Source organism: Mirounga angustirostris, unplaced genomic scaffold (assembly GCF_029215605.1).
Source record: "Mirounga angustirostris isolate CCGP_5_RB_7025 unplaced genomic scaffold, mMirAng1.0.hap1 SCAF_12, whole genome shotgun sequence".
NCBI lineage: Eukaryota > Metazoa > Chordata > Mammalia > Carnivora > Phocidae > Mirounga > Mirounga angustirostris.
This window is the reverse complement of record NW_026991720.1, coordinates 59,363,874-59,390,303: the sequence shown is the minus strand read 5'-3', so window position 1 is coordinate 59,390,303 and position 26,430 is coordinate 59,363,874. Positions and strand designations below refer to the sequence as shown.

The 26,430-nt window shown below is 35.1% G+C and overlaps 1 protein-coding gene across 3 annotated transcripts in view; it reads right to left on the bottom strand.

Annotated features, from left to right (window-relative positions):
• DGKB (diacylglycerol kinase beta) overlaps positions 1-26,430 on the bottom strand; it is a 725,959-nt gene that overhangs the window by 490,721 nt on the left and 208,808 nt on the right. For all 3 annotated transcript variants that reach the window (XM_054505270.2, XM_064575197.1, XM_064575198.1), the window contains 4 exons: positions 25,835-25,952; positions 23,597-23,685; positions 23,398-23,514; positions 13,276-13,374 (listed from right to left, as the gene is read on the bottom strand). In XM_054505270.2, the coding sequence (XP_054361245.1) occupies positions 13,276-13,374; positions 23,398-23,514; positions 23,597-23,685; positions 25,835-25,952 (423 nt within the window). The remainder of the gene's footprint in view (positions 1-13,275; positions 13,375-23,397; positions 23,515-23,596; positions 23,686-25,834; positions 25,953-26,430) is intronic.

The window sequence follows — 26,430 nt, the reverse complement described above, 5'->3', positions numbered from 1 at the left end:
AGTCGGTTAAACAGCTGCCTTCAGCTCAAGTCATGATCTCAGGGTCCTGGGATCAAGCCCCCTATCGGGCCCTCTACTCAGTGGGGAGTCTGCTTCTCCCTTTCCCTCTGCTGCCTCCCGCTCGCGCGCTTTCTAATAAATGAATAAAATCTTTAAAAAAAAAAAAAACAGGTCTTTCCTTACTATTGTTTATGGTTTTATGAATTTAAAATGTATTTGTGCGTATTTATTCTTCCCCGTAAACTGTGGAATCATTTTGCCAAACAAAAAATAAATAAATAAATACTATTTGCGAATCACATTAAATAGACGAGTGAATTTGAAGAAATGTTGGTTCTTTTTAGCTTAATCTGATTTTCTTCAGTATACTTAGACCTAAGAAAATATTTTAATTTTTTCTTTAGGGATAGCACCTTGTTGCTATTCTCCTCGCACTAAAGGAGATTTTCTTAATCCTCTCCTTCAGATCACTGATTCAGTTGTCCTCAAAAGTTGATTCTTCCCTATATAGACACTGATATATTTTAGTTTCTGTTAAGGTATTTTTTTTCTCAACCTTGCAGTTATTCCTTTTAAATCAATATATTATAAAGTAGATATTTTCTTTAGTATTCTCGATCATGTAAAACAATTGCTGTTAACTTCTGCTCAATACAATAAATCTTCATGAATGACATCCATCTAACTTTTAACTACTATGTTTCTTTCTTTTTTCTTTTAAAGATTTTATTTATTTATTTGACAGAGAGAGAGATACAGTGACAGAGGGAACACAAGCAGGGGGAGTGGGAGAGGGAGAAGCAGGCTTCCCGCGGAGCAGGGAGCCCGATGTGAGAGGCTCCATCCCAGGACCCTGGGATCCTGACCTGAGCCAAAGGCAGACACTTAACGACTGAGCCACCCAGGTGGCCCTGCTTCTTTCTTTTTTCTTGTGGCAGAATTATTACTATTTTATTTTTGCAACAGGCAGACTTCTTTATACTAAAATGCACTTTGGCCATAAGCCATCAGTCTGCATTGACAGTTATTATAAAAAAGAGAAACCAAAGGAAACAAACACTACTACAATTATAGCAATATTGTTGAGGCATAGTGCCCTCCCAATACAATTTGCTATGGAAGAAATTAATCTCAGATCTCAGTAACAACAGTAACAATTAAAAGTGTTGGGGTGCCTGGGTGGCTCAGATGGTTAAGCATCTGCCTTTGGCTCGGGTCATGATCTCCAGGTCCTGGGATAGAGCCCTACGTTGGGCTCCCAGCTCAGCAGGGAGTCTGCTTCTCCCTCTTCCTCTGCCTCTCCTCCTGCTTGTGCTCTCTCTGTGTCTTTCTCTCAAATAAATAAATAAATCTTAAAAAAAAAAAAAGTGTTTCCGCTAAGTGAATTATTTGTTTTTATGTTGTGAAGACTGCAAGACTGTATTTCCCCTCGTTTCATGAGGGTACTAAGAAACTCAGGGACAAATTTGCAAACTACCTCTGTCAACTTTTTTAGGATATTAGTGACATGAATTTCTAAGTCTAATTTGATTTCGGTGTACATGTATTGTTTTAGATTGCTGCTTACTTATATAAGCTGCTTTGAATGTTATTGGTAACAAGTTGTAGAATAACTTAATTCATTAATACATAATTGCATATACTCACTTTTGAATCAGGTACATACAAAATATTCTTTGCTTTAGCCTATTTCCTAGATTTTAGCTATTAAATATGTTTTATTCTTCTTTAGATAATGCTAATTTTTGCTTACATGATTTAGATTTCCATCAGATTTTCGATTAATTGAACTTCCAGTTTATGTCATATCAGCCTTTTGCTTTTGCTTTTCTATAAACCATGACAAAATTAACAGACTCCAAGTTTGTTTCCTTAAAAAAATTATTATAATTTGCTCTAGGTACAGCTACATGTTAGGCATAAAATATCATAGAAATGTGGAAAAATATCTTTGCAGCCCTATTAAAAAAAACAAAACTAAAAATAGTATTTTAGAATCCTAAAAATAGAACTCTATCATAGTTAGGTAGAAACAAATACAATTTGCTGCAATATAACGATTTTTTTCTTCTAGATTTGACCTTATTTGTAAGTATACATATTCTATATTATATAGCCTAAGCTACCACAAAGATGGGTTCTTCAGAAACCTCTAAAATCAATCTAAGACAATGTAACAGATAAATGGTTCATCTCATAAGTGTAGATGATGGAATCATCACTTAGTGAGGCAGGGTCCTTGCCCATTTCTTATCCTATGTACCTTTAAAATAAAAATACATGAAGAATCTGTCCAACCAAAATGGATGTACATATATTTTATAAACATTATAGAGCTTTAATGCTTAAATGTGTTCCTCACTGGAATTTGAGTCAGAAAACCATTGGCAAAAAGTAGAGGAATGTTCAGAATTTAATTCTACATATTTTTAAAAAATAAATAAATAAAAAGCAGCTATCTTTTATGAATAATAACATAAAAATGAGTCTGAGTTAGATTTTCAAAGTATGGAAAAAATTAGATTCTTTTTTGCCTATCATTACTATGATGACAATTATGAATTGATCTATAATGAATATTAATTAAATGGATATTAAGTAATGGCATTGATGAAACATTTATTGAGCCCTGACAATGGGCTTTGTCCCCACTCTTTAGATAAAAAAGAAAATTGCACAGGCACAAACCCATGGTACATTACATAAAGAATTTCAAGAAAATAGATGACTTCAGTAACTGTGGTTAAAGGTTAAAGAGGTAAATGCAAAGAAGGGAGAAGCAGCTGAAATGATGTTAAATAAAAACTGAAGCTCAGTGCAGCAAGTCACATCCTTAGCCAACTGTTCACACCTCTCCACCAGACTTCTGGGAGCCCTACAACTAGTATAGGAAGTTAAGGTTCCAGAGCATTCAAAATCCAAATTTCAGAATCACAGGGAATTCAAATATCTCTCCCCCTCCTTAAATTGGCTAATGTTTACTATTGAAATTGTCATTATTAACTGTTCTGGTTGCAGTTAAGTGACAGATAGAGAATACAGAAAGAGCCCATAATAGCTAGACTGTGAGGAACATACACACATGCCATGCTTTCACGCTCTAAAAGAACTTTTGACATCATTGAGGAGTAATGACTTGATTAAACACATACTTTCAGGAAAGATTTAACATACCCGATGCTACGCAAAGCTTAATCACCATAGCTACAATGCATAATTTAGTAGAATTCTTATAATTGTAGAAGAGCAAGCAAGATTGGGAGAAGAGAAGGTAATATAGACATATGGTTCTCCAAGGGTGCTATATGTAGAGATGTGTGGACTGTGTATTTCAGCAACACCATGTTGTCCAAGTTTTCAGTCACAGTAAAGAAGAGAAGTAGTTGGAAAAATGTGAATCAAGTCTAAGGATATGTCTAGAAATCTTATTAACCAAATAGCTTTATTTTCCTTTCTCTGAGTTAACGAGCTTCATTATTGATTTTGTTGGCATTCTTTGAGGTCTATTTAAGGTAATACAGAATATTATAACAAGAATATATTCTGGGGAGAAGAGACCATAATTGGTCCAAAAGGGGCACAATACTGAACATACACTTTATTTTTTACTCTATCACCTTCTGCCAATGAATACTATTTTGACCGTATATTCTGAAAATACTATCTTTGTTTAAACATAAGATAAAATTATCATCTAAAATTAGTTACTTAAATGTTTAAATTAATAGTTTTTTGTTTTGTTTTAAGAAACATTCCAAACATTATGTTCCTGATTTAGAAATGTTTATAGTACAGAAAGTACTAAACAACTGTGAAATCTGATTCATGTGTAGAACAAAATAATACAGTATGAGCAAAACAAGGATACTTTGCAATATCGATTACAGAGTAACCAGGAAAAGCCATTCTTCATAAAGATGTTCACTAAGGTGTTACATATCATAACAAAATAAATGGAAACATGCTAGGCATAAACATTATTTCAACTAAATTATGATATCTTCATTTAATAAGACATTATATAGCCATGAATAGCAATGTTCCATAGTATATAGAAACACATACATTTAAGGATATTAGTTTAAGTATAAAAATAAGTATAAAAAAACATGATATATCAAGTTTAAGTACAGATATGTCAAAAATATACATCTAAGAATCAAGAGGAAGCTTTTAATAGTGCTTCCATTTATATATTAATAATTGTTCTTATATATCTTATTCCAATTTTTAATTTTTTCTCTTAATTTTTATGTTGTTTTTATAAATTTTATTTTATAATAAATGGTTAAAATTTATTTTTTTTAATTCCAACATAATACTTAAAATAACAGTAATAGTAGGTGATATCAACCGAACACTGTCTATGTACTGGGCATACTTCTAAGCAGTTTTCATGAATTAAATTGTTTAATTCCATTTTACAAATGGAATATAGATGTACAAAATATGAATAACTTGCCTCATGTTACAAAATTAGTGAAAAGGCCAGGATTCAAATACAGAGAGTATATTACCACACGGTATTGTAGCATGGCTGAACCAATTTATTCTCCCACCTGCGATGTATGAACAATCCACTTGCTTCCTATCCTTTCCAAAGCCTAGGATTTTTAATTGTCTTAATAATTCTGAGGGGTGTGTAGTGTTATCTATTGAGATTTAAACATGTATTCTCCCGACAGAGTAAAGATGGTGTGCATACATTTATATGTTTATAGGTGATTTGTGTATGTGTATTTTATTCAAAGGCTATTTTAGGTCTTTTGCCCTTTGGATTGGATTGTTACTTATTATTTATTTACATGAATTATTTTTATATTCTGGGCACAAATCATTTGTTACCAGTCTGTAACCCTTTGAAGGAAACAACTTGCCCACAGATCCAGAGTTCATGTGCAACTTAAGTTTTTCTAGTCTCTATCCTTTCTGGTCATCACTATCCCAAGCTTATCTCTGCTTTCTTTCTCCTAAATTGATCTTCTGTATCTCACTTCATTTCTAAAACTTTTCATTGGGCTTTCTGAATCTTTGCTTAAAATAAACAAATTACTGTTTTTCTTTCTAAGTCACTGCCACTTTCCCTAGTACATTTCTGAAAAGAGGTTGCTCATTCTCTCAACCAGTACTTGTCCTATAGCTTTTATGGAAACCTCTCGGCTTTCCATCCAACTCATCATTCTTGCGGACTCAGAGTAAACTATCTCTTATCATTTGAAACTCATGGAACCTCATAGCTCTCCCCGCTATTCTTATTCATTATGATTATACAGCAACCATTTCATCAAGACCCTATAATTATCTTGGGATGTTTTAGGGACAACATACAATAAACTATCCCCAGAGTTACTTGACCTCCTGATAGCTAGTGAACCTCCTCTCCACACAGGGTGAGCCTCCCAGACCCATGGCTGCAAACTGGATTTTACCGTCCTCTGGGCTAATCTACTCTGAAATCAAATCAGACACTCTAATTTCACTTTCTGCTACAATCTTCTCTCCTGATTCCCTCATTTTCTTACTCTGTTGGTGTTTCTGATTGTTCAAATCACAATCCTGTATTTATACTCTCATATCTCCTGTGCTCCCAGCTTTATTTTTTTCCTCCCAGCTTTAAATCTATTTTAGATCACACTGCTACCAGTATTTTCTTTCTAAAACCTGATAATGTAGTCCTCTGTTTATACTGGATAAGCCCAACTCCTTGACAAGACAGGACAGACCTTCCACTATCTCAGATCTTATCTTGTCCATCTCTCCAAGCCTCACCTCTATATATAACCCTTAATTAACATTTCTTAGTTTCAAGATCTCACTCTGTCCTCTCTGGTTGCTGAGACTACTCATATGGCATTCACTGTGCATTTGGCGGTCAAATCCCCACTTATTATATTCTTCAAAAGTAAGGCATCATTTCTTTAAGAAAGTTTTCATTTACTCTTTAAATTACCCTCTGGAAGAATTAAGAGTCTGTTCTCTAGAGCCCCTATAAATTATTATTTATCTTGCCATAATATGTAATCTGCTTACCTGTCTTGACCAATAGAGTGTAATTTGTAGGAAATAAGATAAATACTCTTATCTGGATTTTTAGCTCCAGTAACTTAAAAAGACAATGGAAAGAAGAAAGGAAGAAGCAGAGAGAAAAAGATGGTAAAACAAAAGAATCTTGCACTGCAGATATTGTATATAAAAATAATGCACAGAAATTGTCAGTAATGACCTTAAAATAAAGACAGTCATTATAGTGTATAAACAGTAGCTACTTATCTCTAATATAAACTCTGGTTTAGGGGCACCTGCATGGCTCAGTTGGTTAAGCATCCGACTCTTGGTTTCAGCTCAGATCATGATCTCAGAGTTGTGAGATTGAGCCCTGCTTCAGGCTCCATGCTCAGTGCAGAGTCTGCTTGGGATTCTTTCACTCTTTCTCTCCCTCCCCCTCTGCACCTCCCCCTGCTTGCATGCTCACCTGTGCATGCTCTCTCTTTCTCTCTCTCTCTCTAATAAATAAATAAAATCTTTAAACAATAAACTCTAGTTTAAAGTAATCAACATTATATCATCCCTATATTTATTAGCTTTACCAGCATATATTGATATAGAAAATGACTAATAATCCCTTATTTAGAAAAAAAGGAATCTTGCTGTTAAATAATAATGTACAAAAATCATTCTATGCATGGAGAAAACTAAATTGAATCATGGAGCTAAATATAATAAAAATGATTTTTATGATGATCTGCTTCATTTCACTGTTCAAACATAAAGTTTAAAATGCCACTTCCCCATGAGACATCTCAAGTTTTCTTTTGTTGAGAGTGAAAGAATCAGTGTAATAAAAGCCTCCCTCAAACTGAAGAATCATTATAAAAACATGTACACTCTTAGAGACCCAATTTGACTGATCATAAAAAAATAATATAAAACCTGGAATGAACATACCGACTACACTACAGTTCTAGAGAAGTTGATCAAATTTGTAGCTTCCTTTACAAATTACTCTAAGAATCAAAGGGACTTTATCTAGCCTATCTCATTGATTTCTGTGATCTAACAAATTTATGTACTATTAAAAATAATTTTAGAAGTTCTGAGGCCATTATAATGAAGAGAAATTTATGGATGGGATAGTAATAAAATTATGGATTAGCACAAAGAAGTAAATAACATAAATACATGCATCATTGCCAAATGTGGTATGCATTTACCTCTGTGCATTCTAAGGATAGAAGATAAAACATGAAAGTAATAGATCCAGGCATTGTGTTTTATCCTAAATGCATATATGGAACCTTCTTTTTTTATTATTTAATTTAAACACAATGCCTGGATCTATTGTATTCAGCCTTTCTTGGGGCGGGGGTGGCAGGGGGCTAACATATGTGTGTGTGTGTGTGTGCACGCAAATAATAAATATGTAATAATATATAATTTAAAAAAAAACCATAACAGTAATAGGATTGATAGGGTACAAAAGATAACAAACCACAATAAAGAGAATTGAGAAGGATTACTGTTAGGTAATGAAGGCATCTCTAAAAACATAGCTTTTGCTGTTACAACAAGGAGTCCTATATGACTTTTAAAATGTCTTTCAATGTAGGTTAATGACATAATGGTGAGTCCGAATAAAATTAAAGCAATTCAGTAAGGGACTAAAACAAATGGACCAAGTCTGTCTTTGGTTGGGGGTAAAATGTAGAACATAAGAGAACATAAAAGGTGCGTTTCATGCTTATCAGGCCATGTTCTACATGAAAGTATTACAATTTTTTGCATTGCCACTTTGAGATTGGACAACAGAAATTTCCGAGTTCAATCTACAAGGAGAATCAAGAATATATTTTTTAATAGACTCCATTCAAAGGAGAAATATTCATTTTAACAATCAATTGGGAAGGATTAATGGCCTTTTATGGAAATTAAGTTGTTTATCAAGAGTCCCCATTGAATAGATTGGAATCACTTTACATTTGTTTGGAGGCAGGATGAGGGAAGGCCTTCAAGAAATCTGCCTTTGTAAACAGTTCTGAATTTTCTTCGATATGACAGTAAATGGACCATGAGTGTCATCATTTTTGCTGGAAGATTTTTCAAAGAAAGCATTATATGTATTCAAACACAGTCATAGGAGTATCTTGACAAAAATCTCTAAATTACATAAATTTTAAGCAATATGGTTTTTTTATAATACTCTCGAAATATGCCAGAGATTAACTGCAATTCCAGAAAACAGTGATTATATCTGATGTCTAGACTCACTGGTCACATTTCAATTTTAATTTCGGAGTAGTTGGTTTCAATCCATTTTTATGGCAATAGGCACTATCAAGACCAATTATGTGTGGAAGCCGTTGGTAGTATATGCCAATAAAAGTGTGTCATCAGTGCAAAGAAGGTGCTTACCTTGCTAATCTCCATAACAAGTGAGCACATATCTACTGAATCATTAACTTGAAGTTAATAACAAGTGCTGGGGAGCAATTGGGAGGCTGAGAAATGTGATGCAGGATTTTTTAAAAGATAAATAACACCTAAAAAGATGTTCTAAAATATCAAAAGACTGCTGCTGTGGATCTTGACCTTGTAGTGTGTTATTTAGATGCTTCATCCAGGAATTAAGCTCCGTATTAAGTTTATGTCACTCATTCAACAGCTAATTCCTGACTATATAGTCAAGGCAAAGGGAAAAAAAAATCTCAATAAAAATAGGTATCTTAAGTTCTTCATTTTATATTTCCTAGAATAGAGATAGATTTCTTCTATTCATGTCCATCCTGCAGTGATTCTGAACCTCACCTGCTCTTCTTCAAGAACATCAGCATGAGAAAATGGGACTCATAATTTTTATGAAGGAAATTGTTATTGAAAAATAAAAAGGAAAACAGGATTATATTATTTGTGAAAACTAATGATATTCTTTAAACAAAAGTTAAAAATTTACAATGGGTGATATGGTGTGGAGTTATTCCTGGGATGTCAAATGAGAGTTTACAAATTAAAAAGTCTCAGAGCCCATCAGTCAGAACAGATTAAGCAATTATGTGGGCAGAACAACTGCATAATTCCTTTATATTATTAGTATTTCAATAGTTAACGGGTCCAATAGTAGTATGAGTATTTATTCCAGGCTAAAAAAGTAACCTTTAATTTCTACTTAGCAAGGCAGGGGAAATTTTAAAGTAAAGAGATTCAGGCTGATTTATTAACATATACAAAGCTCCAAAAGCTTTAGAAAGTGGGTGTACTTAAGAGAACTACAGTAGTTCCAATTATCCTTGATTTCTAGGGTGCAACTGGCATATGAGGGTTTAGGTGAGTTGATCTAGTTAGAGCCTTGCTTAACATGCTAGATAAATTGGAATTCAAATAGAGAATTACTGGATATTTACTTATTTTAAATATGTTAAAATATTTAAGCAGGAAAATACTAGATTGCATTTTGGCAAGTGGATCCATTCTGCTTCCACAGAATGAAGAACGTATGGAATGGAAGCAATTCAGTAAGCATACCATTAGGACAATCCTGGAGAATGATTTGTGATGGTGACATGTGAGGCAGTTACAGTTGGGCTGAAGAAAAGAAAAAGGATTGAGAACATTAGAATAGGCTGCCCAGTGATTAATCTGATATTTACGATGAGTCATCAATGATAATTCTTAGGTTTCTGTCTTGGGAAAGTTAGGATATGAATGTTCTAGTCACCAAGATAAGACAAACAGGACAGGGAGAGGACCTCTTTTGGGATTTGGAGAAAGGGTGAGAATGATGAGTTCAGTGCATGAGTTTTGGAGTGATACTTCTTGGGTTCCAATTCTGGTCTGTCACCTCATAGCCATGTGACACAGGAAATTTATTAACCTCTCTGTTTCTCAGTTTACTCATAAATAAAATGGAGATAGTTATAATATTTATCTTATGGTGTCATTTTGAGGATTAAACAAATTCATATGTGTCATTACCAGTGACCACAACCCCTTCATAATCTCAGTTTGCTACCCCACTCACTCTCACAACCTGACACCAATAACCTTGATTTCAACAATCTTGGATTCAACTATAATCTACAACATATTCTTCCTAACACCCATTATTGTACCTCCCTCTTCATGTCCTTACTTCCCTCACCTCCCAGCTTAAATTCCATGGTCAACCCTTACACTCACTCTATTGCATATACCCTGAACTCCCTGGCTACTCTCTCTTTTTATCATATTTAGCAAAACAGTCTCCTTAAGACTAGGCTATGCCTATTCTACTCCTGGAACTAGAATAGAACTGGAGAAATATGACTGAATGTGACCAGAGAAATATACTCATCCAAGCTTACTGGTTTTATTCTAAGTTTATGATGATAAACAAGTGGCTGCTCACTACTCCCTGCCAAACAAATGGTATTTCTTTGATCCATTAAGCTCCCACTTTCCTCAGTGCCTGTTGTGTGACTTCTTCCCAATCCTCAAACTTCTCAAACATTTTATACCATCCTTGCTCTCAGCAACATCCCAGGTTCCTAATTCTCTGAGAAAAGAGAAGTGTCACATATGTTTTGTTCATTGCTGTCCCCTCAACAATTACATTGTTCTTTTTAAAATGTACCCCTGAAACAAAAAATACATTATATGTTAATAATTTAAAAAATACATAGGTATTAAAAAAATAAAATAAAATAAATTAAATTAAGATGTAAGTCAGATCATTCCCTTTTCTGGTCAAAATCCTCTAACAGCTTCCAACCTCACTTGGAATAAAAGCTAAAGACCTTACAGTGGCCTAAATTGCCCTACAGGGTATGAAAATTTTATGACATCTTTGACCTTCTCCTTTACTATTCCTCCTCCTTTTCACTTAGGCCCAGCCATTAATCTCCTTGATACCCTTCAGATAGGATAGTTTTCTCCTGCCTCTGAGTCTTTACTTGTCCATCCTTGGTGACTCCTCTGTGAAGTTCCATCCCCAGAGAGTCATGTGGGTGACTCCTGCACATTCTTCACCTGTTCATTCAACTATCCCCTTAGTGAACTTTCTTGACTACCCCTTTCATAACTACAGCCCCACATTTCTTCTCTTTTTGCTTCAATTTTGTCCTTTATATTTAAAGTACAACCAGGTACGAAATAATTTTCTTACTTCATTGTTTATTGCTGGAATGAAAACTCCACAAAAGCAAAGATTTAATTTAGCTTTTACCATTTTACCCCCCTACCTATAATACTATTTGGCATCAACTAGACACTCAATAAATACCTGCTGAATTAATGAATGAATATGTTTAGCATAGTAGCTGGTATGGTATATGTGCTCTCTATATATGAGCTACCATTAGCACATTGAATAATGATAATATAGTGGGCATGTAAGACAGCATGGGACCTTCAAATTGCAGCTTTATAGGTTTGAGATGCAAACCTATGGATGGAGGATGAACTGAATATAAATTAACATAATAATGAAGTCAACTAAATAAACAAGATCCCACTGGGAAGAATGTTAAGAGTGAAAAGCTGTGACATATGAGGGTTGAGCAAAGGGATGCACCGGCATGGAGCAGGATGAAGTCATGAAAGCCAGGAAAGATAAAAAGGAAGTATCCAGACAAACAGAAGAAAGCCCAGGAGAGTGTGGTATAATGGCAGTCAGTGAAAGGTAGGTATTCATGAAGGATGAAGTAGTCAATAGTACCAAATATTATAGAGTAGGTAGTACCAAGGAAATGATAAAAGAGCAAATGCTGAGATGCAAATCATGATTAAAACTGTAGGAAGATTTAATGTTTGAAAATAAATCTTCAGAATCAAGAGTATCTAAAAAAAAAAAAGAGAGAGGGTTTTGTACAATCATTAGAAGATAAGAATATCCATGTAACACATGTTCTTTACCTTTGATTCTCTCAAAGAAAGAAAAGATAGAGAAATAAAAAGAATGCAATTCATGCTTGACTTCATGTGACCAGAGGTTGACATAAGTGTAGTCCCCTGGTTCAATGAACTGAGTAGGGTTTTACACAGGCAGCTAGATGGTAGGGCAGCATGATGAATTTCTTTCTAGGGTTAAAATCTGAGATCAAGGTTGCATCAAAACTAGTAAAATTACTATAATTTTAAAAAGAATGTAAACATGTAAAAACTGTACAAGTCCTTTCTCTTTAAGACGACACTATGAAAGAATAAAATAACACCCAAATTCATCTAAAATGTAAAGTATTTTTATATGGCATTCATTATTTTTAATTAATCTTATTTACTACAGGATCTCTTATGAATCTCACATGAAAAAAGGAAACTTAGAATTAGTTATTGCTATCCTCAGCAATGTGGAGGTATTTTCTTTTGCTCTATATTTGTAGTTTGAGAAAATGAAGAGTTTTAAATAATTTTTAAATAAAGACATTTAAAATACAACCAGTATTTTACAGATAATTACAAAATGAATCATAAGTGGGTGCAAATTGAGTAATTTGATTAATTTCTAGGTTGACCTTTAGAAAAGTATTTGTCTAACATTTCTTAGTTGTTGTATTTTTATTATATCAAGCTAAAGTTCCAGCCACTTAATTTCCATGTCATTTTTAAAAATGCAAACTGCATTATGGATATAAAATAGTTTGTTTTGTAAAATAAGTGTTTCACTTAAGAAACAATTTGGATTTCAAAATGTAATATGAATATTACCTTTGAATATCTACTTCTCCTTCTGTCAAGGTTTGCTCTTCTCTGGGCTGACTTAGTTATGCATTTCGCACTTACATATTTATTTAATTAAGTATTTTGCAGGTGGTTAAATTTATTGTTCAGTAATAAAAAATAAAATACACCTAATGGCAGTACATAACTTTCTTTAGCATATGTGTCCTCATTGTAGGTAGCCTCTGACCCAGATAGGAGAACTCAACATTGCAGATATATAATGTGCATCCCCAGCAAAACTGCCCGTAAGAACAACTTCATTATTCTGGGAAGCTAGATCTATAAAACATGTAAAATGTAGAAGTGTTCTGCCTATACAATTTAGGGTAAGTACAGCATGACTAAGTGGTAAAGCCTGAGTCAGCTTCAGTTAGAGCATACCTTACTAAAACGTTTATTGTGCCATGAAGAAAAAAGGAAATATAGTGGGCAAAGTGTCTACTCGGCAGTAATGAGGTATTTTAGATCTATAGAGTGCTGCCTTGATCAATGGAAAATAAGCCCTGGGAGCATTTAGTGGTATAGCGTACCAGTTTGTCATAAAAACACCAAGTTAGAGCAGAATGATGAGAAGGAAAAACTCACCAGTACTACTGGACAGATTGTTGTGGGTGGTAAAATATGGTCCTTCAAAGGTCCGCAGTCACATTCAGGTTTGAGATGAGAAGCACATTTATTATGCAGCTAGGAAAGAGAAAGAAGACACTATCATTTGGAATGACAACAGCAAATATGGAGCAGATATTTCAACCGAGATACAGCAAATGCATTAAAAATACATCAAAAGAATTCTAAGAACAATTAAGAGGATCATAAAGGGAATGATGTTACATTTGCCCTTATATATCTACCTTAAATCCACCATTCAGCAACTTCTGTGACCCACACTATATATTTTTGAATTCTGAGAAATGTTTATATTAAAAATGTACTTTAGGTTTTATACTAATAAAAGCCTGATTTCTTTGACAAACACAAATTATTGTCTCTTCCTTTGCTTATCTGTTAGGATAATCTTGAACCACTGTGCGCTGTGGATGCTTTTTTTTTTTTTCTTTTTTGACCCTCCTGTTTTCTCAAAGTCATTCCAAAGTGCACAGCTCAGTATGGGGCATAATTGATCCCATCATTAGTTTTAACTTTGTAATTCAATATGTAAATGTAACCAGAGATTCAGCTCAGTAGGAGCAGGATATAAATATAAGAAGATGATTATGATTATAAAAATTTATCTTTATATTGTATTTATCAGCTCTACACTGTTAGTGTATAATCATATAATGTGTTATTTACTTTTCAACATGTATGAACCTAAACTGGTATTTTTATCCATCTTGGTCACAAGTGTAAATTAAGGTGTTATAACATAGTACATTAAATAGTGATTTTTAAAATTGAGGTGATAGTTATTATTGGAATCATACAAATTTGCTAAAGGCATCTAGGGATTTCTCACTCCATATTAATTTAATATACAATTATTAAAATATACAATTTAATATAAAATATTACTACTTTAGAACAATTATACATGTTAATAAAGTAACATGTTTTGTTCAAAACAAAAATGGAGCTGCATCATTTTTCAGTTTTGAACCAAAGTCACTTCATTTAAGTCACGACTACATTAATTTTCAAAACAAGCTTACCTTAGTAAGCAGTTAATTAGCAATCAAACATAAACCCCTAAAGAGTGTTGATTTACTGTTGGTGATAGAACTCCCCTGAAGGGGTATTTCTGTTGTTCCCCAATCAAAAACATCTGTCATGCTAACTCCTTGCCCTGAGTTAAGGCTACTTGGGCAATGATTACTGCACATTAGGCCACTTTACATGAAATGAAAGAACCTCTCCATATTCATCCATAGTTAGCAGCTGTTTCTCAGTGACATGTAAACTTCTAAAAGAGTGGCTTAATCTTCTTACCAAGCACTGCTGATCTATGTCAAGAGGCAAGAGGTGTTAAAGATAAAGAAGTTCAAGCCACATGTACAAAAGAACTAAATAAATAGATGTTCTGATTTGGAGAGTGAGAATTTGGTGGTGAAATATTATTAATTTATTGGACTTAATCTATTTCCTTAGAATAAATCATGGCTCTGGAATTTGGACATAATGGACAATGGATTCCTCAAAAGGTACAGTGAAGTCCTCACTCTTGGTACCTGTGAATGTGAACTTATTTGGAAATAAGATATCTGTAGATGTATTCAGGTTCAGATGAAGTTTTACTGGATGAAGAGGAGCTCTGATCCAATGACTGGTGTCCTCATAAGAAGAGAAAAATCTGGACCTAGAGGGACAGAGATGGAGGGAAGAGGCCATGGGGCAACAGAGGCAGAGATTTGGAGATGCGCCTCAAGCCAAGGAACAGCAAGGATGGCGGGCAACCAGCAGAGGTGCAAGGAAGCATTCTGCCAGACAAACTTCAAATGGACTATGACCCTGCTAACATCGTGATTTCAAATTTCTGGCCTCCAGAACTAAAAAAGAATAAACCTTTGTTGTTTTAAGCTACTCATTTTGTGGCATTTTGTTATGGCAGTCCTAGGAAACTTACGTATCAATCACTATGAAAAATGAACCAAAACCAAAGACAAACGATGAATCTTAAGGCTCTTCTGTACCAGGGTTCACAGCAAAAAGGCTGTTGCTTTTTGATCCTTTAGGACCTCTAAAACTGAGAATGCAGATTCCAAGAAGCCTCTAATTTGTAGAGGCAAGATCTACAATAAAAATCCTTGCATGTACAGAATGAGAAAGTCCTGACTTTTTCCTCTTGATGGAAGTTCGTGAAGCCTCACATGTGACTCTGAAGGACAGAGGGGCAGGGCCCTCTGAGTGCCGCACTGACCACAGATATGCCCTCTGAGGGCTTCAGCCTCCTCCACGCCTCCATTCCATGTGTTTCCAACAATTTGCAACTATGGTAAAGGATAACTACCCTTTCTGTGTGGTTATTTGAGGGTTACCAGATGTAAGAAGAGATGGCAAACATAAAATGAACTTAATGACAGCTTCTTTCTTTCTTTCTTCTTTTTTTTAAGACCTGTTTTCCAGCCAAAAGGAAAGAACTAATGACTCCAAGAGAATCACACTTGATGAGTTAAATAGAGTATGTGTATAGGGGGTAACTCTGCATATTTGGGTTTGAGGATTTCAGAATATAAGCGCCAAATGAAGCTAGCATGGGCCTTTTTAGTTTGCCTGTCTCGTTGCCTGTATCCCTGAGCTTTGTGCAGGCAGCTGTGAGGCAGAATCCTGCAGGAACATGGGCAAGTAGCAGAGTCTAGAAGAAAGTTGGTAGCCATATGATCATCAGTAAAACAGGGACAGTCGGTGCAAGAAAAATCTCCTACCCCAGAAGTCTGTATTAACTAATAATGTGCAGTGATACCTTATACTTTTTTTTAAGCCTGGAATCTGACAGCTGCTAAATATATTTGAGTGGCCATCAACACCATGACATTGCATGAAGCCAAAGTGTCAAAATGGAGGACACCATATGGGAACTATTGATGATTCTCCTAATTTTAAAACCTAGAAGACAAATTTGTATAGCTGGTCTAGTTTATTCACCATATTGCTCAGAGACACACTTGAAGACAAAGTGCAAAATGTGAAAGCCAAAAAAAGTAACTTAGAGTTCCCACTACTATTTATCAAGATTAAAAGTGAACATTATGGGCGCCTGGGTGGCTCAGATGGTTAAGCATCTGCCTTCGGCTCAGGTCATGATCTCAGGGTCCTGGGATCGAGTCCCGCATCGGGCTCCCTGCTCCTTGGGAGCCTGTTTCTCCCTCTGCCTTTCTCTCTCGCTCTGTCTCTCATGAATAAAAAAAAAAAAAAAAATCTTAAAAAAAAAAAAGTGAACATTATTTGGGGAGCCTAGGTAGTTCAGTCAGTTGAGGGACCCACTCTTGGTTTTTGCTCAGGTCATAATCTCAGGGTCATGGGATGGAGCAGAGCCCCACTCGGAGCCCCCCACTCGGAACCTTCTTCAGGCTCCCTGCTCAGAGTAGAGACTGCTGGAGATTCTCTCTCCTCCCTCCCCCGCTCACGTGCTCTCTCTCCTTCTCTCTTAAGTAAATAAATAAAATCTTTTTAAAAAAGTGAGGATCATTTTTTGCTGTGAACCCCAAACTACTCCAAAATAAGAATAAAAAGTCTATTAAAAATGGCAAATATCAAAAAATACAAGCCATCTGATAGAATTTAAAAGCTCCTTCCTTCCCCCCACACAAAATCTTAGGTTACTGGTAATGTTTTATTTCTTGATCAGATTCTTATTATATGAGGTGTTCATTTATGCAAAATTCATTCAGCTCTACCCTTAGGATATTTATACTCTTCTGCAAGTATACTATTTTTCAATACAATTTTAAAAAGGAAAAAAGTGAACATAATTAGCAATAAAAACAATTTGCTTAAACTTGTCACCATGACATTTTACAGACAAGCATGTAAGAAAAAGACACAGCTGAGTCCTTTTCAGTGTCAATAAGATGCTGAAGACTGAAAATTGTCTTAAAGATAACCCAGATCCCAAATCAGCAAAACTGTAAAGACAAAAATCCTCATCAAGAATAGAAATAAACTAGAGCATCGATGAATCCTACCTCTTCTATAAAATGGCCAAAGGAGCCCCAGAGATAAGAAATTGTTACCTTAAGTGTTTTTATTTTGATTCATGGGTGTCTTTGCATTTTTTAAGAGTAAGGCATAGAAATCCTTAGGCCATTTTATTTTTGTATGTACAGAAATTCTCTTTTGTATTAAGCAAATCAGTCCCATATCTAGGAAATTCATAAAATATGAACCAGCTTCTCCTTGAAGTGAATTAAACACTTGGAAATAATTTCAGAGTTTATGACAATTTCCAATGGCACCTAATTTACAGCCAGATCTATGTTTATTGGGAAAAGCGATCTCAAGTTAGGCAGAAAAAGAAAACATGTGAGAGCATGTATGTGTGTGAATGTGTGTGTGTGCACGTGTGTGTTTTTACAGGATGGAGTTGTGAAAAGAGTTGGAGTACTATATTGAGAAGAAAGCACTGGAATCTAACAAGTCAAAGGAGGAAAAAATAGAAAATAAATTTCCATATGTATTTGTAAGAAAATAAGACACAGAAGTCATTCTTCTAAAGAAAAACTAAGTGACCTGATTTAAAGGAACATTGTTGGCTTATACATTCTTTTGTTTCTAACATTTTGCAAATTCAGGATGCTGCTTTAATGCAGACATTTGCTAAAGCATAAATGTTCCTATTGGAAAGGCACTGGAAACCTTTAAACACTCCTATTCATAACCTAATATTTTAATAAAGGACTAGCCCTACATGATACCAAAAGTAAAAAATTCATAGCCATAGTAAGCTTTCTTTAGTCAAGTTTAAATGAAATGTATCACCCTCCGATCTTGCTGAGTCCTACCTAACCAGGGACATTTTACTACAACCAGGAGCAAATTACAACTTGTTTTAAATAGAATGTCAAGGAAATACACTCTCAGCAGAAATGAACTCATATTCACAGTGGGATCTTAGGAACAGAGAATGTAAGCAAGAGAAGGAAAAGAGAACCAATGAAGATATTTAGCCTGGCTGACTGAATTATAAAACACAAGAAAATGGTTGCATAAATGCTAGAAGATAGTTCACAGTCTTCTTAGGAGTTTTCTGTTTTTATTTTTTTAAGTGGTTAGATTTGCAACAGGATATAAAGCTCAGTTTCCTAAGAGCTTAACTTCATATCTACAAGATGACAAATTAGTTTCATTTCAAGAAGCCACAAGTGCTGACTAAAAAGAGGGTTTAAAATGAGTTCTTATCTTTAATATTTGTCTAAACCTACTTGTATGCCTGGTACAGATTTAGGTATTACAGGATGATCTTCTTAAAAAACAGAATTTAAGACGTGCATTTAAAATTCAATATTTAACATTAAGAAGACAAATATATCAGTCATTAAAGTGAACTTATCAAGGACCTCCTCTAAGCTCCATACTCTGTCAAGCATTTTAGGTGATGAGGAAAAAAAAATGTATATTTTTGACCAGGAGCTCGATCACAATGTAATCTAAAAGCGTGCACAACCTTAATATGCAGACATGAAACCTCTGGAGAGCATTTAGTCTTTCCTTCTGGTATGGAATAAAAGTACAGAAAGTATTCAAAAAAGGAGAACTCTTAGTGTCAAGGAAAATTTCAAGGCAGATACAGAACTTAATTTGGTTTTTCAGGTGTAGTTAGAATTGAAGGGGGTACACTCAAGGGGATGGAGTCAGAAAAGTAACAGGTAAGGGGGAAGCGTGGCTGCCCAAGGGACTGCCAATAGCTCTCCACATCCACAGCAGGGGCTGTGTGTAGAAAGGAATAACATATACGTCATGTGCTTAGGCTTGGGTCTGATATTTGAGGAACTGAAAAGCAGGTCGGGTAGGAGGAAGTGAGGGCTGCATTTATTATCACAGAACTATTATAGGGTGCTGAAGGTGGCATATGATAACAAACTAGTATTTTCAGAAGATGATTCTGGAGGTGGTTTGCAGCCTGCATTATAGGAAAAGTACCTTCTGTTAGGGAGATAAGCCAAGAGACTCTGACTCTAATCTAGTTAAGAGGTGCTAAGAGTTTGCACTTGGGCTGTGAATGATGGCTACAAAAATTAAAATCCAAGAGAGATATTTTAAGGAGAAAATGTCAAGGCTCAGTGATAGGTTGAATATATGAGAGAAAGGTGAAAGACAAGAATAAAAGAAATTGACTTCTAACTTTATTTCCAATGACTGCAAGCATGATGATACCATGTCTGATAGAAGAGAGAAAGCTGGAATACTTGCTTTTTGTGAATATAAATAAATCCGCTTAGTCTAAGATTTAGTGAGATCCAGGACCACATGGTTCTGGATGATTTTAGAATATGCAGATGCTATTCTATTCTGACTTAGACTGGGCAACTAGATCCTTCCAGAGGTGAAAGAGAAAGGGCATGAGTAATATTCATGGAGTGCCTTCTGTGAGCCAGGGGTTGGATTTTGTGCCCCTATGGTATTTTATCCAGTTTTCACTACAATAATAATTGTCAATTACTGAGTACTTATTATGTGTGAGGTCTTGCCCTAAACACACCTACACAGATTTTTTTTAACTCATTTAATTCTTATAACAATCCTGTAAGATAGGTATTGTTAACTCCATTTTACAAATTAGGAAACTGCCTGGTCCAAGATTAAACAACTACTCTCTTAATTGTTGGACAGCGAACATGTTAAGAATCTGGTCAGCCTGACTTATAAGACTCAACCCGTTTCCAAACATAATACATAAAAGAAAGCAATAGCCTTGGGGAAACTTGTGAAATGAAGCCAAGTTTCTTTCTCTTTGTTTCTCTTCGCAATCTATTTCCTATAGACTCCGTTCAGATAGGTCTTCCTAAAGCTTGGCATTGCTGGTGCCAGAGCCCATCTCTTTCACAACTTCTGCTAGATATTTGCTATATTAATAGTACTTTCTAGGAAGCATGAGGACAGAAGAAAGGAGATTCAGTCTGTTTAAAGGCAGTCAGTAATAGTAGGAAAACACTGGGGTCGAGAACAGATCAACCTTACACTAAAAACTTCCATAATGGTTCAAGAAGAAAGTATAGGTTATACTAAATATATAAATGTTTTGGGGTAAATATATTTTGTTTAACCTAGGTACGAAATCATTAAATTAATGAATGTGTCCTTAAAATGGCTTACAGTTAAAAATCCAAAAGTGCATAGAAAATGAACTTACTTTTAAGAAGGCTACATATTCTTCTGGATATATGAGAACTTTAAAAAAAATTATGCAAGTCTTGTTTCAAGAACCAAATACCCATAGGACCTCTAGAGATCAGGGTTTGTGAAAAATAAGGCCGAGGCTCACCAGAAGGCTCTGGACTTTGCAGAGCTTAGTAAATTGGCAGCCATATATATTTTTTTACTCTTCCTTAAACCCCTCAGTGCTCCCTTGTTTCCTAAGCAGAACCAAAGGATTTAAAGACATTTACGGTTTATGTTGTGCTCTGCTAGAGTGGCAAATAGAATCATCTTCATTTACACACTGATCTTTACTTAAGAATAAGATGTTAGGGGCATGTTGTCTGAATTAATTTGGGCATGGAACCCGGAGATTTTTAAAAGTATAGTTTATTCAGAGGCAACACCCTCTTTCCTACAAAAGGGAGGCCCAATTTCTTTGTTCAAAATTTTATTTATTTATTTATTTATTTATTTATTTATTTATTTATTTGAGAGAGAGTGTGGGGAGGAGAAGCAGAAGGAGAGAGACAAGCACACTTCATGCTAAGTGAGGAACCCAACGAAGGGCTTGATCCTATGATGCTGAGATCATGACCTGAACCAAAAGCAAGAGTTGGATGCTTAACTGACTGAGCCACCCAGGTGCTCCAGGGAGGCCCAATTTCTTACAAGGCTGGGGCCAAGATTAAGATCAAATATAAATGTACAACTGGTAAGTAGCAATGTAAGAAAGAGGCAGCAATGTAGATTTATGGAATTACAGATAAGAGGAACATTAAAATGTAAGAAAGAAAACTAGGAAAACAAAATGGAATATAAAACAAGAAAAGAATCTAAATATTCCTTGACTATCAATAACAGACTACTAGCAATGGTAACTTCAAGGAGAGTCATTTCCATAGAATGGAAAGGGCAGAAGACATATTTCATGGAGATTAAAAAAGGAAAGAAAGAGATCAGTCAAATAAAGAAAATTCTAGAAGTTCACAAACCTTTGTATTAGGAGAGGCAGTAATGCATATTTTTAGAGTATTCAAAAGGAGTACACATTTAAAACACATTAATTTTTAGGGTGCCTGGGTAGCTCAGTCGTTAAGCATCTGCCTTTGGCTCAGGTCAGGATCCCAGGGTCCTGGGATTGAGCCCCAGTTGGGCTCCCTGCTATGCGGGAAGCCTGCTTCTCCCTCTCCCACTCCCCCTGCTTATGTTCCCTCTCTTGCTATCTCTCTCTCTGTCAAATAAATAAATAAAATCTTAAAAAAAAAACACATTAATTTTTTAAGAAATAAAAAAAGAAAAGAAAAATAATAAACCTAAGACATCACATTTGAAATTTACAAAGAATGGGAAAATAACTCGAAATACAAACGAGAAATAAGTTCCAATATTCTCCAAATTCAGCTTATGTTAAAGTAAAGACAGAACAAAGGAAAGATGCACTATACTGGGAAAATAAGGGAAACAGGCTTCTACAAGATTGAAACAAAAACTACATAGATACTTAGCAAAAAAAACCCTAATATTACATAATGTATACAAATTTTCTAAAAAATTAAATAGTTGTGGTCTTCTTAAAACTGAGGACTCAACAAGTTTAAGTAATCCATATGTGTAGTTTAAATCATTGTCAGACATTTTATTATAATAACCAAACACTTCAAAAAAATAAAACTCTTTCATAATTGAGGAAATTTCAACTGTAAATGTAATTTAACCAAGTAATAGCTGAAAATGATTGCAGAAAATGTGTTCATTAAAAAAAAAAGTATGTAATCGTATTTTTGAAATGCAAGTCACAGTTTGTTTCTCTCATTATCCTGTGTGTATGCATATGTGTGTTTAAGAAAAATTGTAAATGGTTTGTGGGGTATGGGGTTGAGGGGCACTACAGAAAAATGTACTTAACTGAAACACTGCTCCCTACTGTTTTAATCCCACAAAAGCAAGAACAATTTCTCCTATAACAGGAGGGCTCATACACTAGCTGGAAAAACAAAACAAAATTAATGTGTGTGTGGGGGGGGAGGGGAAACAATCCCCTAAATATTTTTGTACTCTATTATAAAAATGACATTCTAATTAATTTCCAGAAATTACACACAAAACTCTAGCATTACCGTCTAACAACTGCATTTATTCCAGAAGTTATTTGAACCAGGTGTTGATAATTATGCAAACCAGGCAGAGTCCTAAAATTTCCCAGAAAAAGACCAATTTACCTCTTCTTTCTCAATTGTCAACATCATTATAATGACTAGAGTTTATATCTATAAACACTATATGTAAATACCATAGGTAAAATCTTATACCTCAAATATGATATAAGTGAAGGAGCAAGGCAACAACATGATGTGAGGAAGGGCAAAATAAGTTCTTAAAAGGATCAAGAACTAAAATATGGACCTACTTGCATGTCTACCTAGCCATGTGGTCAACGACAATTTGCTATGTTTTTCTTGGTCTCAGTGTCTTCACTATATAATTAGGTCTTTGGATCACATTACTCATCTGTCTACCCTTGTAAGCCCATAGATTCTGTGATTAAAATAAATTTACAACATGTGAAATAGAAATTTAGGGATGAAGGGAGAGCTGAATTCTACTCAGACTGTGTCCTGCATGCATCGCCCACCCCTAGCCATGGCTTCTCATCACCTTCCTGGTACCTCCTAGAGCTCCGTGGAACATAGGTGGAATCTGCATAATGGTATAATCTCTAAGGTTGTCACTAGCTCTAAAATTGTGGATTCTGTGAGGACAAATCTGACTTCCACCCTTATCCTTTTGGGAGATATATGGTTTTATGCTTAGTCTAAAATTCAGCATGATCATCCTGGATAAAACTCTTGGAAAGTATGGGATACACAGTCTCCATTGTGAGTGAATGCTAGAGATTTGTTCTCCGATGTTACTCACTGTGATCTGACACCAAACACAATGCAGTCCTGTCAGGCCCTGGTAACATTTAACCGTTTTGTGGCACTTATCACACTTGGTTGGGCAGTTACCTTCAACCCAGTAGTGATGCATGACCTAGAGTAGAACAAGAGTACTTTGATAAGAAGAGGCATCCATAACCACCACCCTAAGAAAGTAAGCAGAGCTGCACACTTACATCAGTGTTCTTCTTGGACTTCACATAAGTCTTGATGCAAGAAGGAGGTGCTCTAGCCACACAGCGCTCATGGACCGTATACTTGCAAACTGAAAAGAAACATGTACACACAGTCAGAGCTAATCCTGGTCCTGATTGTAATTTTATAGGGAAAGAATGACATTAACAGAACCTCATTTCATATCCACTGCTCCCTAACCAATCCAATCAGCTACATCAAGAAAAAGTCTAAGTTGACTGTTTTTGCCAGGGAATACAAAAGGCCAATTAGTACAGGAAATATTATGCATGTGAAAAACCAAGACTCCTCTATCATGGCATAGCAGGAAATGCTTAATTAAATCAGGCCTCACTCAAATTTTTCACAATAATTCCCAGATGACAGAAATATTAAAGACAAATTGATGACTGCCAAATGGCTTGGTGTCATTTGCTAGAAGGAAGAGATCTATATTTTACAAAGTATAGGCATGAGAGCAGCTGGAGGGCATGGAAATAAAAGCCCACGAGTTTATGCTACTTTCTCTATTGATTTATCTAAACCTTAAATAGCTGATTAGTCCATTTCCAGAGAGTAGATTTCATCACACATGCCAGGCCTTCAGTATAAGTTTATCCCTCATTTGCCATCATGGTACTGTTTGTCAAAAGGAACAACCTTTTCTGAAAATGTATAAATAAATAGAACAAAAACTAAAGAAAAAATGACCATGTATCCCTCTCAATGAAACAAAAACAAACCACTACATAGAATTAGAATGAAAAATACTAAATCTACATAATAGTCATATAGTAAAACTGTTCCAAAATATCCACATTGTGATTTCCTTTGGTGATACTGAGAAAGAAGCCAGACTTTTTCTTCTTTCCCATATTGGTGATAATGTTGAGGAATGCATTTGCCACACTGGTCAGTTACAATTTGTGAACAAAATTCTCACTCTCTATATGACATCACTCACATTATTTGAGTTACCATTTTGTTTCATATGCTCCCATCCGTAGAATCTACCATGAAAAATCCTTTATTTTAAAAATAACAAGACTTGAAAAACAAATTACTTCCTTTGTACATAAAGAATGTTCTACCATAACTAGCCTTTCAAATGTGGCCACCAGAAACTGCCCTCTGAAGTGACATATTGCAATTTCATATAACCTTATTAATATCACTTAAATGTGGTTAATTGATATCACTAAAACATGGTTTTTAATGTCAAAGAATACATCTGAGAGGAAGTCAATTCTCAGATATACTACCAAAGATGCTGCTGCCTAAAAATAATATTGGAAAACCATATACTGTATGGAAGCCAAATAAGAAATTAGATTTAATGTAAATGCACAAAAATGGGCTGTGTTTAATAAACTTGATATTTTCAGTAACTCCATAGAGAGCAGAAAAGGAAATGGATGGACAAATTGCTGGACCAAGAGAATGTCATACTTCAGTGAGGAGGATACAATATCCCTTGTTTTAACAGGGGCATTAGAGAATGTAACATTTCTCGGGTATAAATATTGTTTATTTAAAAATACTTAGGTGATTTTTATAAATTAATTGTTATATATTCCACCAGAAAATTCTAGTGGGCAGTACTCACTCAACAGAATACAATGAAAATTGCAAAGATAAGTGTACTGAAGTGGAAATAATGGCCACAACTCATGAGATGGCAATCCTTCAGGTTCCAATATCCATTAACTATATAGGAAGGTTTTCCTCATGATAGCATTAAAAATCATCTGCCTGAGGTGTAAGATTGGTTTGTATTCTTAATTTGAATGCAAATTAATAATCAATTAATCCAATTGTTTCTTAAAAGACCTAAAAGAATTGGCTCATTATAGGAAGACAATGTGAATAAAGTGGCTAACTTGAAAATTAAAGGACAAATATAAGTAAGATACAAATATGAGAAACCAGTGGGTATTTTCATAATTATGCCAGAAAAAAAATGGGAATCATACGTAAGTCAAACTACAATGGAAAGAAAATGGCTGATGAATTGGCAAATGCCCTTAACTCTTTTCCAAAGGGAGAGTTTCCTAAAACTGAAGAAAGTTAAAGCTAGAGTGACCTAAACATTTAGGAACATACTGCAGGGAAACATAAATCCTAGGTACAGGGAGGGTCAGAATGATTTCTTAGGTCTCCATCTACAAATAGGACTCTTCCATGAAATCAACCTTTCTTCATTGGAGGCGATGACATTCAGGCAAAGCAAGTATACTCACAGGAACAGCAGAGGCCCTGTTTCCCCACACCGATCAGCATGTTCAGGCAAAGATTGCAGTAGGCAGGTTTGTTAAAGTGCTTGAGTCGCCACACATGCTGTCCATCATCCTTCACGTTCTGCACAGGACGTAAGAGAAACAGATTTCACTTAATGAAATAAACAGAGGAATATGCAAGTGCCAATAAAACTCAGAGCTGGACGGAGGCATTTGAAGACAATCTGTTATTTCATCCCTGACTTTCTCCAAGATCGCCAAAGAGTCTAGAAAAACACATGTGCTCTAGTGGAATGAGATCCTGCTAACAAATCTCGGATACTATAGCAACGCACACATTCTTGTCTAATGTCAACAGTCCAACAGCATGTCCCAAACCATCATAATGACCTGCCAAACTGAGCACTCCCTAAGAACGAGGACATGTCTGTCTCTCCTTTGACTATTTTATCCTTAGCACAATTCCAGAAACAAATAAATGAATAAAGAAAGAGAAAACACTCTTCAGTGGAAGAACCTGACAAATAAAAACTTGGAAAGAATGTTAACCCTTGCTTAGTAGTAGGAATGTGCAAATTTCTTGAGGGTGGGGTCTTAAA